This window comes from Pelodiscus sinensis, chromosome 2, assembly GCF_049634645.1.
Source record: "Pelodiscus sinensis isolate JC-2024 chromosome 2, ASM4963464v1, whole genome shotgun sequence".
In the NCBI taxonomy this organism is placed as follows: domain Eukaryota; kingdom Metazoa; phylum Chordata; order Testudines; family Trionychidae; genus Pelodiscus; species Pelodiscus sinensis.
The window spans coordinates 118,099,837-118,114,241 of NC_134712.1; the positions used below are offsets into that span (position 1 = coordinate 118,099,837).

Sequence of the window (14,405 nt, forward strand, 5' to 3'; positions counted from 1 at the left end):
TTTTAGCCATCAAATGTATAGCTTGGCACTTAGGAGGCCACCAGTGAATACCACCCATCCAAATAGTACACAGTGTTCAGGTGAGGGTCAGAGTAGGCAGACAAATAGGGAAAGAGGAGAAAACACAGCACAGTTTAAAAAACACGAGAGAAGGAAAAATGAACCACGAAGAGGCCATAAGAGGGGGGCGAAACAACTGTTCCAGGGCATTACGTAAGCAGACAAAGGAACTCTTTCTTCATTCAGGGATGGCAACACAAGCAACTAAATTTAACTACTGACTTTCACCATTTTCCCAACTGTGAATGGACAACCCAACAGAAATCCTTACATGGATGCTGGCAGCATTCTCCTGCCATGACAGAAAGAAAGCTCAGCCACAGGCACCTTGCAAGGGAAATAGTCACACCACCAAGCAGAGCAGAACAGGAGACCAAACCACTGAGTCAAACTTGAGTGATCTCTTGCATACCTTGACAAAAAGCCACACAGGGAGCCCCCTGTACTCAGGACCAGGTTGGAAGAATGCGTTGTCTTGACAAGGTGGTTAGACTTGACAGACTCATCTTGGTTCAGTGGAGGATCAAGGCAAAAAGGCACTCCATGTGCCAGTGATCCAGAAAGAACCAGAACAAGCATCACACCCACTTATAACCCTTTATAAGCCTTAATGAAGGGAGGGGTGAAATGAGCTTCCTAAACAGATGTGTATTATGTATCTCACCTGACCCAACATCATTAACTGTTCCCACTTCCATCAGCTTGTCCTGTCCCAAGACACCCAGATCTACACACCCCAATAATTATCTGCTGGGAACAAGTAAAGAGGAGACAAAGTTGCTGATGTGGTGAGTGTAGGGGACAAATAGCAGCCGGTCACAGAGAAGACCCTCTTCTCCAAAGGGAGAAAGCCAGCAACAGGCTTGCAAGAGGACAGAAGCGGAGTTAAGACCTCTCTAATGGCCAGTCTAGTTGCATGACAGGAGGGGCAGCAAAAAATGAGATAGGAAAGGAAGCGCAGAAGTGAATCCTGGATGCTTGGGTAAACCTAAATATTTATCTGATCCAGGGATGAGGTCAGGTGGTAGAGTATCTAGCATTTAGTTTCAGGCAGAGAGGAGCTGTGGATTTACCTAGTGTGGGTGTGGTCAAGATTGAGGATTTACAAAAAAAATTGTACAAACCTGCGTAAGCGAAAACTATCGGGGTTTAACAGAAATTTAATATGCATCTGCAAAAACTGTAAAAACTAAACTATATAAAACTTGACTTCTGCTGGACTTTTGCATCATGCATAAAGAAGCAGCAATAATATAGAACAGTTACTTCATTAAGTTCTACAGGGTTTTTCAATAATGGTACTAATAAAAGATACACAATTTGATCCTTGCAACACAAGGAATAATGGAGCTACTCAAAAACCCACTGAAGTCAGGAAGAGTGATTATTTAAATGGGCTTTGGCTTAGATCCTGTATTTTTTCGCTTCATGATGAATGTTGTTACCATATTTTTTTTAAAACAACTTCAATACCAGTAGTTGAGATAGTGTAAGATTAAGTTTAAAAGAAAAAAAAAGGTAGTTTTCCTTTCAGAACTGCCTTCACATTCCACACCACAATACACCTTTGTTTATCCTACCAGGATCAGAAACTGTTCTCTCTGGTGACAGCTATTGAAACTATTTTTATGATACAATCAGTTCTTACATGAACTTAGCTGGAGCCAAAGTCATTATACAATGATATCCCATATTCAAGATTGGGGCAACCATCCAGGTCATGGTGAGTTATTTTAAAATGATTAAACCCAAGATGTTCTGGTCATGTACATTTCTTTCAGAGCAGTCTCCATTTTATGCACTTCACTAGCACAAGTTTTCACATTCATTTTAGCCATCAAATGTATAGCTTGGCACTTAGGAGGCCACCAGTGAATACCACCCATCCAAATAGTACACAGTGTTCAGGTGAGGGTCAGAGGGTCAGTTTTACCCTCAAGTTACGGGAATATTACTGCCTTCCTTCATTTATCATTGCTAATTATTATCACTTTAATTTTTAATTATTTCAGCTAATTTATTGAAGGAACTGTTTTGTGCATGGGCAGTGGTATTAGGATTGTTTTGGATTCTTGTCAAATGCAGAGTTATAATCAGACGCTCCTCTATCCCCAGCCACCTACACACACACCAAAACAAACTTGCTCCATTCCCTTATTTAATGGTCATCATCACTCCATTTCTTTGAGTCGGACAAGCTTCAGTTCCGCCAATCTGCCAGGTGGACTGAAAGTTCATTTTTTTAATGCCTGCATGGGTGGGAGGAATGAGATCTGAATTTTTGCCTGGCTCACTATTTAGTTTTTGGGTTGTACAGGAATCTGGGGAAGGATTCAGGTGCTTGATATTGGTAATCATTCTGTGCTGTCCTTAAAAGTGATGCTAAAAACACTGGACAAAAATATTCATTAATTATGAAATCACCTAGTAAGAACAAGCACTTTAAGCTGAAGCTCTTGCCCTGAAGAATAGCCCCCAGGGCTTTGTCTAAACTAGGCCTGAAAAGTTAGGATGTTGTAGTAGAAGGTGCTAACTAGCATTGGAAGTAGATTAGCATGCATTAAAGTCCATGCTGCCTAATTTGAAACATCAAAGCCTCAGGAGTGGCGCATAGGCTACAACTCCTCCATCTTAGTGCGGGTTAAACTCTGCTTTGTGTACACTAGGCTATCAGGAGTAGTTAGGTAGCACATCTTAATTGCTAAAGAAAATACACAACTGGCTCTAGTTTAGACCAGCAAATGACCTGTATTCTGTGCTGCAAATTCTACTATCTTGCCCTAAGTTTCTGCCAGTCTAACTTGGGGGAACTATTCCTTCCTGACCATAAATACGATGACAATGAGCTTTGGGACAAGCCCCACTAACTGGCATGTTTAGTGCTCACTTGTGAGCAGCATTATCAGGGCTTCCATCTACACCATTGCTTGTACTGGTGCAGAAAAGTGGGTATTACGTTTAGACTAAGCCTTGTTTAGATCAGGGATGTTTTTTAAAACTCTTATAATTGTTCAGAATTGTCATTCTGCAAGTATAAGTGATGTGTAGAGCCATGGTTCTGATACGGTGCCTGTTATCACAGGGTCACGGGTTCCTGCTCAGAGCACATGTGATGACATATGGAAATGAACAGCAGGCTGAGTACTCTACAGCACCCAACATATAGGCCAGGTCTATACTGAAGGAGAAGATCGACTAAAGATACACAATTCCAGCTATGTTAATTAGTTATGAAGCTGGAATCAACGTACTTTGATTCGAGTTTCCCTCCACAGTGGGAGGCCAATCGGAGCAAATGCTCTTGTCAGCTTCCCTTACTCCTCAGAGGAGTATGAGTACCAAGCCACTATCAGGGGTACCCTCTGCATTTGATGTAGTGGGTCTTTACTAGACCTGTTAAATCAAACTCCGGAAGATTGATTGCAGCAGCATTGACCTTCTGCTTAGAGAAGAGCAGCCATAGGCACCTGTGTGGCTGCTGTGGGGAAACTTGACAAAATGGATTTCATGTAAGCACACTTCTATCTGGGTGGAATTGGAGGATGGTAAGAGGAGCAGCAGCTTGGGAGTTTTTCTAGGAAGCAGCAGTAAATGAGAACAGAAGGAACAAGAGCGTCTGAGACGACTGTACAGGGCTAGGATAGGGTATTCTGATCAATGTATTAAGTCTACTGTGAAGGAAGTCAAACTTTGAGAAGGGTTATTACTCCAGAGATCTAATCTTCATTAACCCCTTAAGTAAGTTTAGTTGTTTATTACTTTGACAAAATCCAGCACTTCTGCCCTCTAATTCACAGCTGCCAGTTTTGCTCCAGAGAAGAATAGTTTTTCTTTGATTTAGGAGGAAAAAAAGTGGATGTTTGCTCATTTTAGTCATTCTAAATACCTTGCAAGTAACTGGGAAGTGGAGGGTCACTGGAGTCCTCTGTGTGTTGTTTACTCAAGTACAGCAAACTCGGTTCATTGAAGCCGAGCCCAAATTCCTCAATAAGTCAGCTTTGTGGCAGCTTTGGGGTGGAATTATACAGACACACAAGCCTGTCTAACCTGAATTTCCTGTCTCAATTGAAATATAATTCACAACATGCCATAAAGCAACTCCTGCTACAGTTGGAGACAGTTACACGTATGCTGATCTCTATTTCCTCGCCTGCTGTCTAAGGGTCAGATTCTGCTACCCTTACTCATACTGTAGTACCTTACCCCAGAGGGAGTTTCACTGAAATCTGTGTCAATCAGGTGCATTGCAATTACATAGAAAGCTACAGGCAATGCAAAATTGTAGACTGGGATTCGATAGTTTTCATGCTGTTGTACAGTTCTGCGATTTTTCAGACCTGCCATTAAAGAGCATAATTGGTTTTGCCCCAGGAAGGCTCATGTTCCAAAGAGCAAATGTTTCTAGATCAACACAGCCTAGCAAGAGAAAGGATGTTCCATAGCCTAATCCTTGTTGTGCTGCTTCAGTCCCTCCTTTGCAAGCGCATACAGTTCTGACAACAACAGAGAGCAGCTGGCTAGATAACTGGGAAATGAAAGGGAGATTAATTTGGCAGAATAAAGTGAAAGACTGTAGACTTCTTGCAATTTGTGTCCCATATTGTAAAGGCCAGTAAATGCAGAACCATTGTGAGAAGTTTCTTGCATTTAGCCTGTATTCAGTTATTACTGCAAAGAATAAGGTGGGGATAAAAGCTGCCTTAGGTACTCAGTAATTACTTTCAGAAGTTAGGAGAGATAACGTGTTTGCCATTCTACAGGTTTGGCTTCCGGAAACCTAAAGTTTAACTGAGTTGAATGTTTAACTGTGATAAAATGTTTACTAATATTTGTCTGCCCTCTAGTGGTTAATAGAGTGATTACATCTATACACATACTGAAGGTCTAGCTCTGGATAGCACAGAAACAAGACACACACTATGACTATGCTAACATCTTGAATATTTTGCAATTTCTACATTATAATTTTTTGCTTAGTCCCATGACAAATTCTTCACAATTTCACATTTACTACCCTGGAGTCCTAATGTGTAGTAAGATCTAAAATACCATCTACATCAAAACTAAGTAAAACAGGGTGTCGGATGCTTCACTGGTTAGAATCAACACTTTACACGACCTACATTAACGTTGTTGAATTTATTGTTTAAGGTGATGTCATTGCATCATCTTAAAACTTTAGATTTTATAGTCAAACAATATGACGATAAATTCTGTAATGTCTCCTCTTCTAAGACTATTTACATATTAGGAGCCTCAGTGCTTGCAGTGATCTGGATCCAAACTGCAGCACTTTTCCAGAAAAAGTAAACATTTAGTCCTTTTTAATAGAGTAATACAAAATAGTACAAAGACTGAATTAGCAAGTGGTAAAAACATAGATTTAATTAAAACCAGGCCATTTTATTTGGTCAGGCCTGTTGTATCCATGTTTGAAGAGATGGCATAGCAGCTAAACAATGCCTGAAACTTCAATTCCCTGGAGGCATTGGCTCAATGCCCGACAGACAATTCAGCCTTGCAAGGTAGATTAACTGAGCTCTATGCAGTTCTCTGTATGGGTGTTAATATATTATACGAATAACTTTCTCCTCTAGATGGACATTAAAATCCACTAACATTTTTTTATACTGCAAAGTTTTGCCTTGGAGATCTTGGGCAAAAATTTCCCCTCTTCTTAGTTTGTTCCTATTTTCCAGACACAAGGATGGAGTTATTTGTTGTGCTGTCTGGATACATTTCCTAAGCCACTTTAAGATGAAGAGCATAGGCGTGCACAGTACATTTCATTAGGGTGTGCACCCAAAGAAGTTTTTTTTAAATGTACTCTTTGACCCCCCATTAGCCACACCTCTGGAGGTAACACTCTCAGGACAAGATGGACACACGACCAGAAGTAAAAGGTTTCATGTGATCCTCCTCTAAGGACTTTTCCCACCATCTTCCTACCAATAGGGATTAGTTTGTCCCCCACCAAACCTCCCTCATGCAACTATCCTGCAGTTGCATTAACCCAATGAGCGTGACATTAACTTGGGGGCGGAGAGGCTGGGGGAAGTGTTCACTCTAAGAGTTTCCTCCCATGAGCAGAATTAATTTTCTGTTGTACACCAGTACTGAGTTCATGTGGCTTGTTTGGATGTGCCACTGTGCTACCCAAGTTGTTAATAAATATCTTATAAACCTCTACCTTTTCCCTCTGCTGCCATGTCTCCTCCCCTTGCTCCATCAGCTCCCCTGGTGCCTGCTGCCCCCAACGTAAGAACATAAGAATGGCCAGATCAAAGGTCCATCTAGCCCAGTAGCCTGTCTGTCGACAGTGGCCAGTGCCAGGTGCCCCAGAGGGGGTGGACCGAAGACAATGATCAAGCAATTTGTCTTGTGCCATCCATCTCCAGCCTCTGACAAACAGAGGCCAGGGACACCATTTCTATCCCTTGGCTAATAGCCTTTTATGAACCTAACCTCCATGAAATTATCTAGCTTCTCTTTAAACTCTGTTATAGTCCTAGCCTTCACAGCCTCCTCTGGCAAGGAGTTCCACAGGTTGACTATGCGCTGTGTGAAGAAGAATTTTCGCTTATTAGTGTTAAGCCTGCTACCCGTTAATTTCATTTGGTGTCCTCTAGTTCTTATATTATGGGAACTAATGAATAACTTTTCTTTATTCGCCCTCTCCACACCACTGATTTTATAGACCTCTATCATATCCCCCCTCAGTATCGTCTTTTCTAAACTGAAAAGTCTCAGTCACTTTAGTCTCTTCTTACATGGGACCTGTTCCAAACCCCTAATCATTTTAGTTGCCCTTCTCTGAACCCTTTCCATGGCCAAAATATATTTTTTGAGGTGAGGAGACCACATCTGTGCACAATACTCAAGATGTGGGCATACATAGTTTTATACAGGGGCAGTAAGATATTCTGTGTCTTCTTTTCTATCTCTTTCTTAATGATTCTTAACATCCTATTTGCCTTTTTGACCGCCACTGCACACTGTGTGGACGTTTTCAGAGAACTAGCCACGATAACTCCAAGATCTCTTTCCTGATTTGTCATAGCCAAATTAGCCCCCATCATCCTCCTCTGCTATCCTGACTCCTGCCCTTATCACTGCCCTCAGCCTACCTGAGACCTGCCCCCCTCCACCAGCCCTTCTCTCCTCTCTGTGCCCACTCCTCCAGTAGTCCCACTCTGATCATGTAAGCTACCCCTCCTCATCCCCTCTCCTAACACCTCCCTCTACACACTTGCCCTGCCTCTCTCCTCTGGAGCTGGTCCCTCCCCTGCAGGTGTCTGCCCTTCTGCATCACCCCCAGAATCCCCTGGCACCTGCACCTTCCTGGTGCCTCCCCTTTCCCTCACTGCCCCTGCCCCCTTTTTCCCGAATGTCCACCCCCTCACCACTCTCTGCCCCCGTTCCCATCATGCCCCTGTGCACTCACACATGACTTGGTCCATCCTCATCTTCTTCATACCCACCCCGACACCCTCCCGGCCACCCCTGCTTCCTGCCACCCAGTTCTCCTCCTCCCAATCTCCCCTGGCCAGCCCCACTGCCCCCAACACCTCCCCCCCATCTCTTCCAGCCAGCCACACTGCCCTGCCCCCGCCTGCTAGCTCCACTGGCCCATCTCCCCTGCCCTGTCCCTCCCAGCCGGTATTTTTTCCCTGGGTGGGCTCTGAAAAGCGGGCCCCCACCACGTGGGCAGCTCTGGAGCTCGGCAGCCAGCAGCCCAGCTTGGGGTCGAGCCCAGCATGTAAGGAGTTACCACTGAAGCCCTGCCAAGCCAGGCACTCCTTCTGGTGTGGCACAGCCGGGCCAGTGGCGAGACTCAGGGGCCTCAGCACCAAGGGGGGCAGCTCTTGGAGTCGGAGCACATGATCGGCCACTGGAGCGCAGGAAGGCGAGAGACGCTGGCGAGGCAGGGAGCCCGGCCGCGCCCCTCCCCGTGAGCGGCTCGTCTGCTGTCGCCAGAGCCGCACCGGAGACAGCTGCCGGCAGTAGGGGTACAAAGGCGGGGAGCCCACACGTGGGGAGCGGGAGTTGCGGGAATGTGCACAGGAGGAGGTGGCTGGCTGCAGGGGGCACATGGGCGGTGGAGAGGGGCCGCCCTCACCTGAAGGTATCCTGCATCCTCCACCGGCTTCATGGTATGAGGCCCTGGCTTTTGAAGTGCCCGGGGTCGCTGGAGCATGTGCAGCAGCGCTGAGGCGCGCTGGGCTGCGCAGCTTCTGACGCCGCAGCCGCTGGCGTCTTTTGTGGGGGCGGGCTTGCCCTGTCACACCCCTTCTCCTCCAGCAGCCTCCAGCCAGCCAGTCTGCCCCACATTTGGATGTGCCCAGGCACACCAATGATGAAGAGCTACATATTATATTTCTGATTTATCTTATGTAGGGGAGTGGTTAACATACCCTTTTGAGATGTTAGCTTTCAGTTAGATTGCAGACACTTGAACATGCAATTATGCTCCAGGAAGTGATATTACATGGATAACAATTACACACTTACTATAACAAGGTTGTAGTGATTGTGTAAGTTCTGATCTTTAAAACATTGATCTGGCTGATTGTTCAAATACAGATGTACGTCCCACTACTAGTATGCATAAAGGTCCATCTTGGTGGTGGGTTGGAAGATAAATGCTAAATGGCATCTCTTCGTTGCAATGGTGCATGGTTTGAAACTGAAGAACTTCAGCTTCGCTTTTGTTACTTTGTGATCGACAAGAAACAGGAGTCACTTATCCAAACACTGTTCATTTACTTAAAATCCATGCCAAGAGGAGGAAGAGAGTCAGAACTTTTCATAGGGTTTGGCTTTTGAAAGTGGGAGTTGGCTAAGTCAAGTCAAGAATCATAAATGTTACTTCCCTTGAAAAGGAGATCAGTTGAGGCACACAGGTTGATCGAGTCAAGTGCCTCCTTAAATATGATTTTGAAACCTTGTTTGATGTAGATTGGATCCAGCAGATACTAGGCCAATATTTTTTTAAATCAAAGTAATGCTGCTAAATTAATGTTTAGGGATCTAATAAGTGACCTTATATATAAAAAAAAAATCACTAGGACCCTGGAAGGGTTTTTTTGCCCTTTTTTTTTATTCTTGTCCTCAGTTTTGTTCAGATAGCTCCCATTCTATGTGGTTCTGTTTGGTACTCCAGCTACTAGGCACAATCTACATCAAACAAGGTTTCAAAATCATACTTAAGGAGGCACTTGTTCAACCTGTGTGCCTCAACTGATCGATCTCCTTTTTCGCAGTACAAGCACCACTGTAAGCATCTTTATGGATTTCTCTTGCATGATCCACTTATCAAGTGCACTGTCAAATTACTGACAAAGTCATTATGTTCAGGCTCTGAAATACACTAATTAAAGTGAATGCTTCATTTACAAAAGGACAGTTTTTCTGTGGCCTCCCCTGGGAAGCAAAGCTCAGTAAGTTTTCTCTTTAGTTTAGAGTGTGCTAGGTTCCCCGCCCCCTTCCCATTTGTACAAAACACATTCTAAGCTAATATTCATCATTTTCTTCCTGCAGGCGTTTTGAAGTTTGTTGAAATTACTGTCAACATTCTAGTGCTGATCTGTGTTGGAGCCTCCCATGCAGCGATCGCAGGCTACAGTTCTATGGGCGGCTTGGGAATGGGGTCTTTCAACATTAATTCATTTTACAGCCCATTTGAAGGATCTGAGTTCCAGGAGGTGAGAGACCTGGACATGCAGTATAGCCAGATGAGAGCCCCATGTGTGTATGGGGGAGTGGCCTACAGTCTGACATTAACAACACTTACTCTCCTGTTCCTCATCGTTGGGGCAAAACCCATTCATCGCGTCTCTGTGAGGATGCTCGTGGCTGAATGCGTCTTTGATGCACTGGCTTGTATGGGATATATTGTGGCTGTTGGCCTTTACTTACACTTTATCATCCAGGTGAACTCCACAGACACATGCAAGAAGAGGGAAAGACTGTATGCACGCCGTGGATACACCTGGATGAACTGCGAGGTTCAGGGGGGTGATGCAGCTGTCAGCCTATTTGGCATTATTGCTGCTTGTCTGTACTTTGCAAGCTCTGTGGTCTGTGCACTCGCCGTTCGAACAGTACAGGCCTTTCGGAGACAGATGACCAGGACTCAGTACAGCCCTGAGAACAGCTACAGAGAGAGAGAGCACCAAAAGAACTACAGAAGCCGAGAAAGCATCCACAATACCCAGACCATAGCAACACTGGTGTAGAGTCTGTCAAGGAACTCAGCTCAGTGCCAGGTAGCATAAATGCCAATGTTGGGCAGACACTGGATCTGGTATATTTAAGGTTTTTGTTTTTTTGTTTTTGTTTTTTAAATACAGAGCATCTGTATCATACTGGCCATACTGTACGCATTTACAGCATTAATTGTTGATTTTACAATGGACTAAAAAGTTTTGTATGTAACAAAGCTTACACTTTGAAGTAATTGGCTCAACCATCTAAAGTTAAAATTTACTGTGACAGTCTGTTTTCAATGTAAAAATATATTTGGTTTCAACAGTTTAAGCTGCTTAGAGTAGGTCCAACTGATTCTACTAAACATTAGTAGCAAGTTAACTTTGGGGGAGCTGAACTGATTAACAGTGCTGGACATTATTTTTAAAGAGTTTCCTTTGTATAGATATAACCCCCAGTAGGAATGTGGGGATTTCTTTCCTCCTTCCCCTCTAGCTGACAAATCTACATAAAAGGTTATTGTGTATCAACACTTTTAGTTTATGGATTTAGGCCCCTATTCAGAAAAGCATGTGAGCACGTGCCTAACTTTAAGCTTGTGAGTAAGTCTTGTTGACTTCAGTGGGTCTACTAACAAAGATAAGAATGTTTTTGAGTATCCCACTAACTCAAGGCCTAAACTACAACTAAGTTACGAATAGCAGAATTATTCACTCACACAAAAACACACCTCATTCGGAACCAGAAATATGCATTCATGAAGCAGCAAAGGCAAAAAAAGCAAATACAGTACAGTGCTGTGATTAAACATAAACTAGCAAAAAATGAAGGGAGAATTTAAAAAAATTGACCAGGTAAGGAAGCTTTCTGTGCTTGTTTAAATTAAGGAGGGTTTAAAAGCAGCATTTTTCTTCTGCATAGTAAAGTTACCGCTAAGTTAGCATTCAGCAGTAAACTTTTGAAAACCGTATTTTTTTTTTCAGAAATCTCAGAGGGGCAGCCCTGCGAGTCTGTATCTCCAAAACCACCAAGGAATCCTGTGGCACCTTAGAGACTAACAGATTTCTTAGGGCATAATCTTTTGTTGGTAAAACCCACAGATGAGTTGGAGTGGAAATTAGAGGCAGGGGTATATATAAGAGCAACAAAAGAAGTTTCTTGTCTAGTGTAAGACCCATGTTAACGAGGCTAATCAAGTCAGAGTGGCTGTGTCTCATTCACAACATTTGATGCTGAGATGTGAATATCAAGAGAGGAAATTGCTTTTGTGGTGCATTAACCAGTTAAAATCCTTATTCAGTCCTAAATTGATAGTATTGAATTTCAACTCAACTCCAGAAGCTCCAGGGGGTAGCCGAGGTAGTCTATAAAGTGCTACCAGACCAGTTTTTGTCTTTTAAGTTTATCCTGCACAGGCTAACAAAACATGTAGATGGTGTCTGCCTTTGTAATCCTTGGATTTAAAATTAGCCAGGGTGTTTTCCTGGCAGGCAAGGAGGAGCATTTCTATACCTCCCCCCATTAGCCAATTAAACAGGATTTTGCATCCCTAATCTGATCCATCTATCCCAAGCTTTGAGCTCCAGTCACCTTACCCACATCCATGTTCCCTATCCCCATTGGTTAAGAGTCCCAGTCACCCTCTAGTAGGGCTAATACAGGTATATAAAAGTGTCCAAGCAAAAAGGTCAAGTCTCTACAATGTTTTTATGTTTAAGGAAAATAATTTTGGTACAAATCCCAGCATAAAATGCTTCCTTAGAACCTCATTCTACTCTCCCTGAGGACATACCTAACTCAAACCCCTGATGCATCATATTTCCTATCCATTAGAGCAGATCTCTGAATAGATAATTGTCTTCAATTGGATCAATTTTTAAATTGGGAACTCTCTCGGATCACACCCATTGTTGTAATTCAGACAGTCCCCACAATAGTTCATAACATTAAATTCCCTATGTAAATTCAACAGTCTTCCTTCTGTTAAGTTCACTCCTTAGGAGCACTGACAATCTCAAGCACAGGTGTCACGTCTCCTGTATTGAAACCTGTGGATGGCCATCAATACATACATTCGCCAAAATGAGACTGGTTATTCAATCTCTAGCCAGTGTAAAATGGCAGAACTCCTCTCCACACTTGATAGATCCTTCATCCTTCCCTGGACAATAGTATCTGAGTTGGCAAGTCCATATTTGAAGAACAAGCCTGCTTTCCATCCTGGAGATACGGTGCTGTGAAAGTCTCATCGCAGCGAATCTGCGTACCTTAGAACAACAAATAGGCATGTTTTCATTCACTCATCTGAAATTATCCTCTCATTGCATGATAAGGTCCAGAGATCTGCCCCAGGCTGGAGACAAACAGAATATCCAGAAATGGTCATTGAATTTTTGTTTCCAGGGTCTGCAGTAAGATAAATTATGCTTTTCCCTCACTACAGTTTTTAAAATTTGAATTATCTTTCAATGGAAGTTCGTTCAACTGGAGAGGAAGCAGTGCACTCCCTGGGTACTTGTGACTTGCAGACCTAGTTCTTCCCCTCACACTGCAAGGAGGCTGTTGTACCCATAATAGCCATCTACTTAAACTGCCTCTACAAATAAACACAGAAATGTTTTCCTGTTCTCTTTCAATGTATGCATATTAATACATAGTTGTCAGGATTAGGGTACTATGCCAGCTTTTTAATGTGTTCTGGAATAGTGTGTGCGTGTCTAATGTGGAAAAAGTACTGAATGCAACAAATAATTGTACAACACTGAAAATTGCACTGAAAGTCTAGCATAAGAGACTGGTTTACAATTTGCATCACTGATACATCTTTAAATGAAAATGTTTTTTATTGTGTAATGTATCAAAGAACTGATTGTATATGCAGACCCATGTTAATGAATAAAGAATATCTTTCTCTCATTTGTAATCTTTCCCTTGTATTTAAGCTAGCCTTTCTATTCTTGCTTTTCTTCTCTATTGATCGTATCATTTTATATATAAAACACACTGATTAAGTCCTTTTATTATTGCTTGATTTTGTTTACTGAACTTCCATGAACTTTTTCTTTAAAATCTCAGATACGTTATTAAAACAGAAATAGAAATCATTATTACTCATGACATGACACACATTCATTGTTACTCATCTCTTCCATAACATCACACTAAGAAAGGGTAGCACTCAATGCATTAAGAAGCTTTATGCCAGCACAGCATGAACACTCACAGTTGCACCCCATCACATCATAAATAAAACCAGCTTCTTGCAAAGTCTGCAGATTGTCAACACATTGGATGGGATTGGTTTTGGCATGTGACAATGCAAGACAAGCAAGTCAGAGGATGCCCTTCAATAATACAGAATGTCTAAGATTGATTTATACTACCTCATTTACGAGAAATGCAGCTGCACCTGGACTTTCAGAAGCTCTTAAGGAACATTGAGCAGCTTAAATGAGGAAGATGTATATGTAACTTTAAGATAATTAGTCTTTCAATGAGAGGTTCACAAGAGATATAGAAGGGAAATATGTTTTAAATGTGCTTTGGGTAACTAACTCAGTTACAAAATTTGGAGAAGTTACTTTCAGATATACAACACCTACCTTTTAGGGTGATGTGTGAAATTGTTAGACAACTCTAGGTATCTGAAAACCTTGTGTTTCCTGTGTTCCATGCAAGCTTCCAAGTTAGGGTTGGATGAATATAAGCAAAAACCCAGTAAAAGCTCAAACTTGCCTGTCTGCTCTTAATGCAAGTTGGAACCTCAACAACTCTCAAAGCAAATTCAATATATGCAGTACCCTTACTAAACATGAATGCCCAATACACATTATATACACATTGTATTTATATTCCCGCATGTCCTAGGTATACTATATTTAGGTTCAAATCAACGTTATAACAAATGTGGCTCCATATCCTCAGCACCACAGAAGTCACTGACACCAGCTAAGGATCTGACCTATGAAATTAAAATTAATGGACAGAAAAAGCTCTTTTGGAAATGAAATCATTTGTTAGTGAGGTTTCTTGGAGATCAGGGTGAGAGGGGAACAGACACCTTAACTGATGCAGAGAATTGTTTTTCTTCCATCAGAGAATGTGGACACACACCCTGACTCTGAGATGGCTTCTAA

General features: G+C 42.5%; 1 protein-coding gene across 4 annotated transcripts in view; it reads left to right on the plus strand.

Moving 5' to 3' along the window:
• LOC102444749 (MARVEL domain-containing protein 3-like) overlaps positions 1–10,396 on the plus strand; it is a 27,941-nt gene extending 17,545 nt beyond the window's left edge. For all 4 annotated transcript variants that reach the window (XM_075921374.1, XM_006122883.4, XM_014573534.3 and 1 more), the window contains one exon: positions 9,601–10,396. In XM_075921374.1, the coding sequence (XP_075777489.1) occupies positions 9,601–10,298 (698 nt within the window). In that variant the 3' untranslated portion in view covers positions 10,299–10,396. The remainder of the gene's footprint in view (positions 1–9,600) is intronic.
• Positions 10,397–14,405: the final 4,009 nt, after the last annotated feature.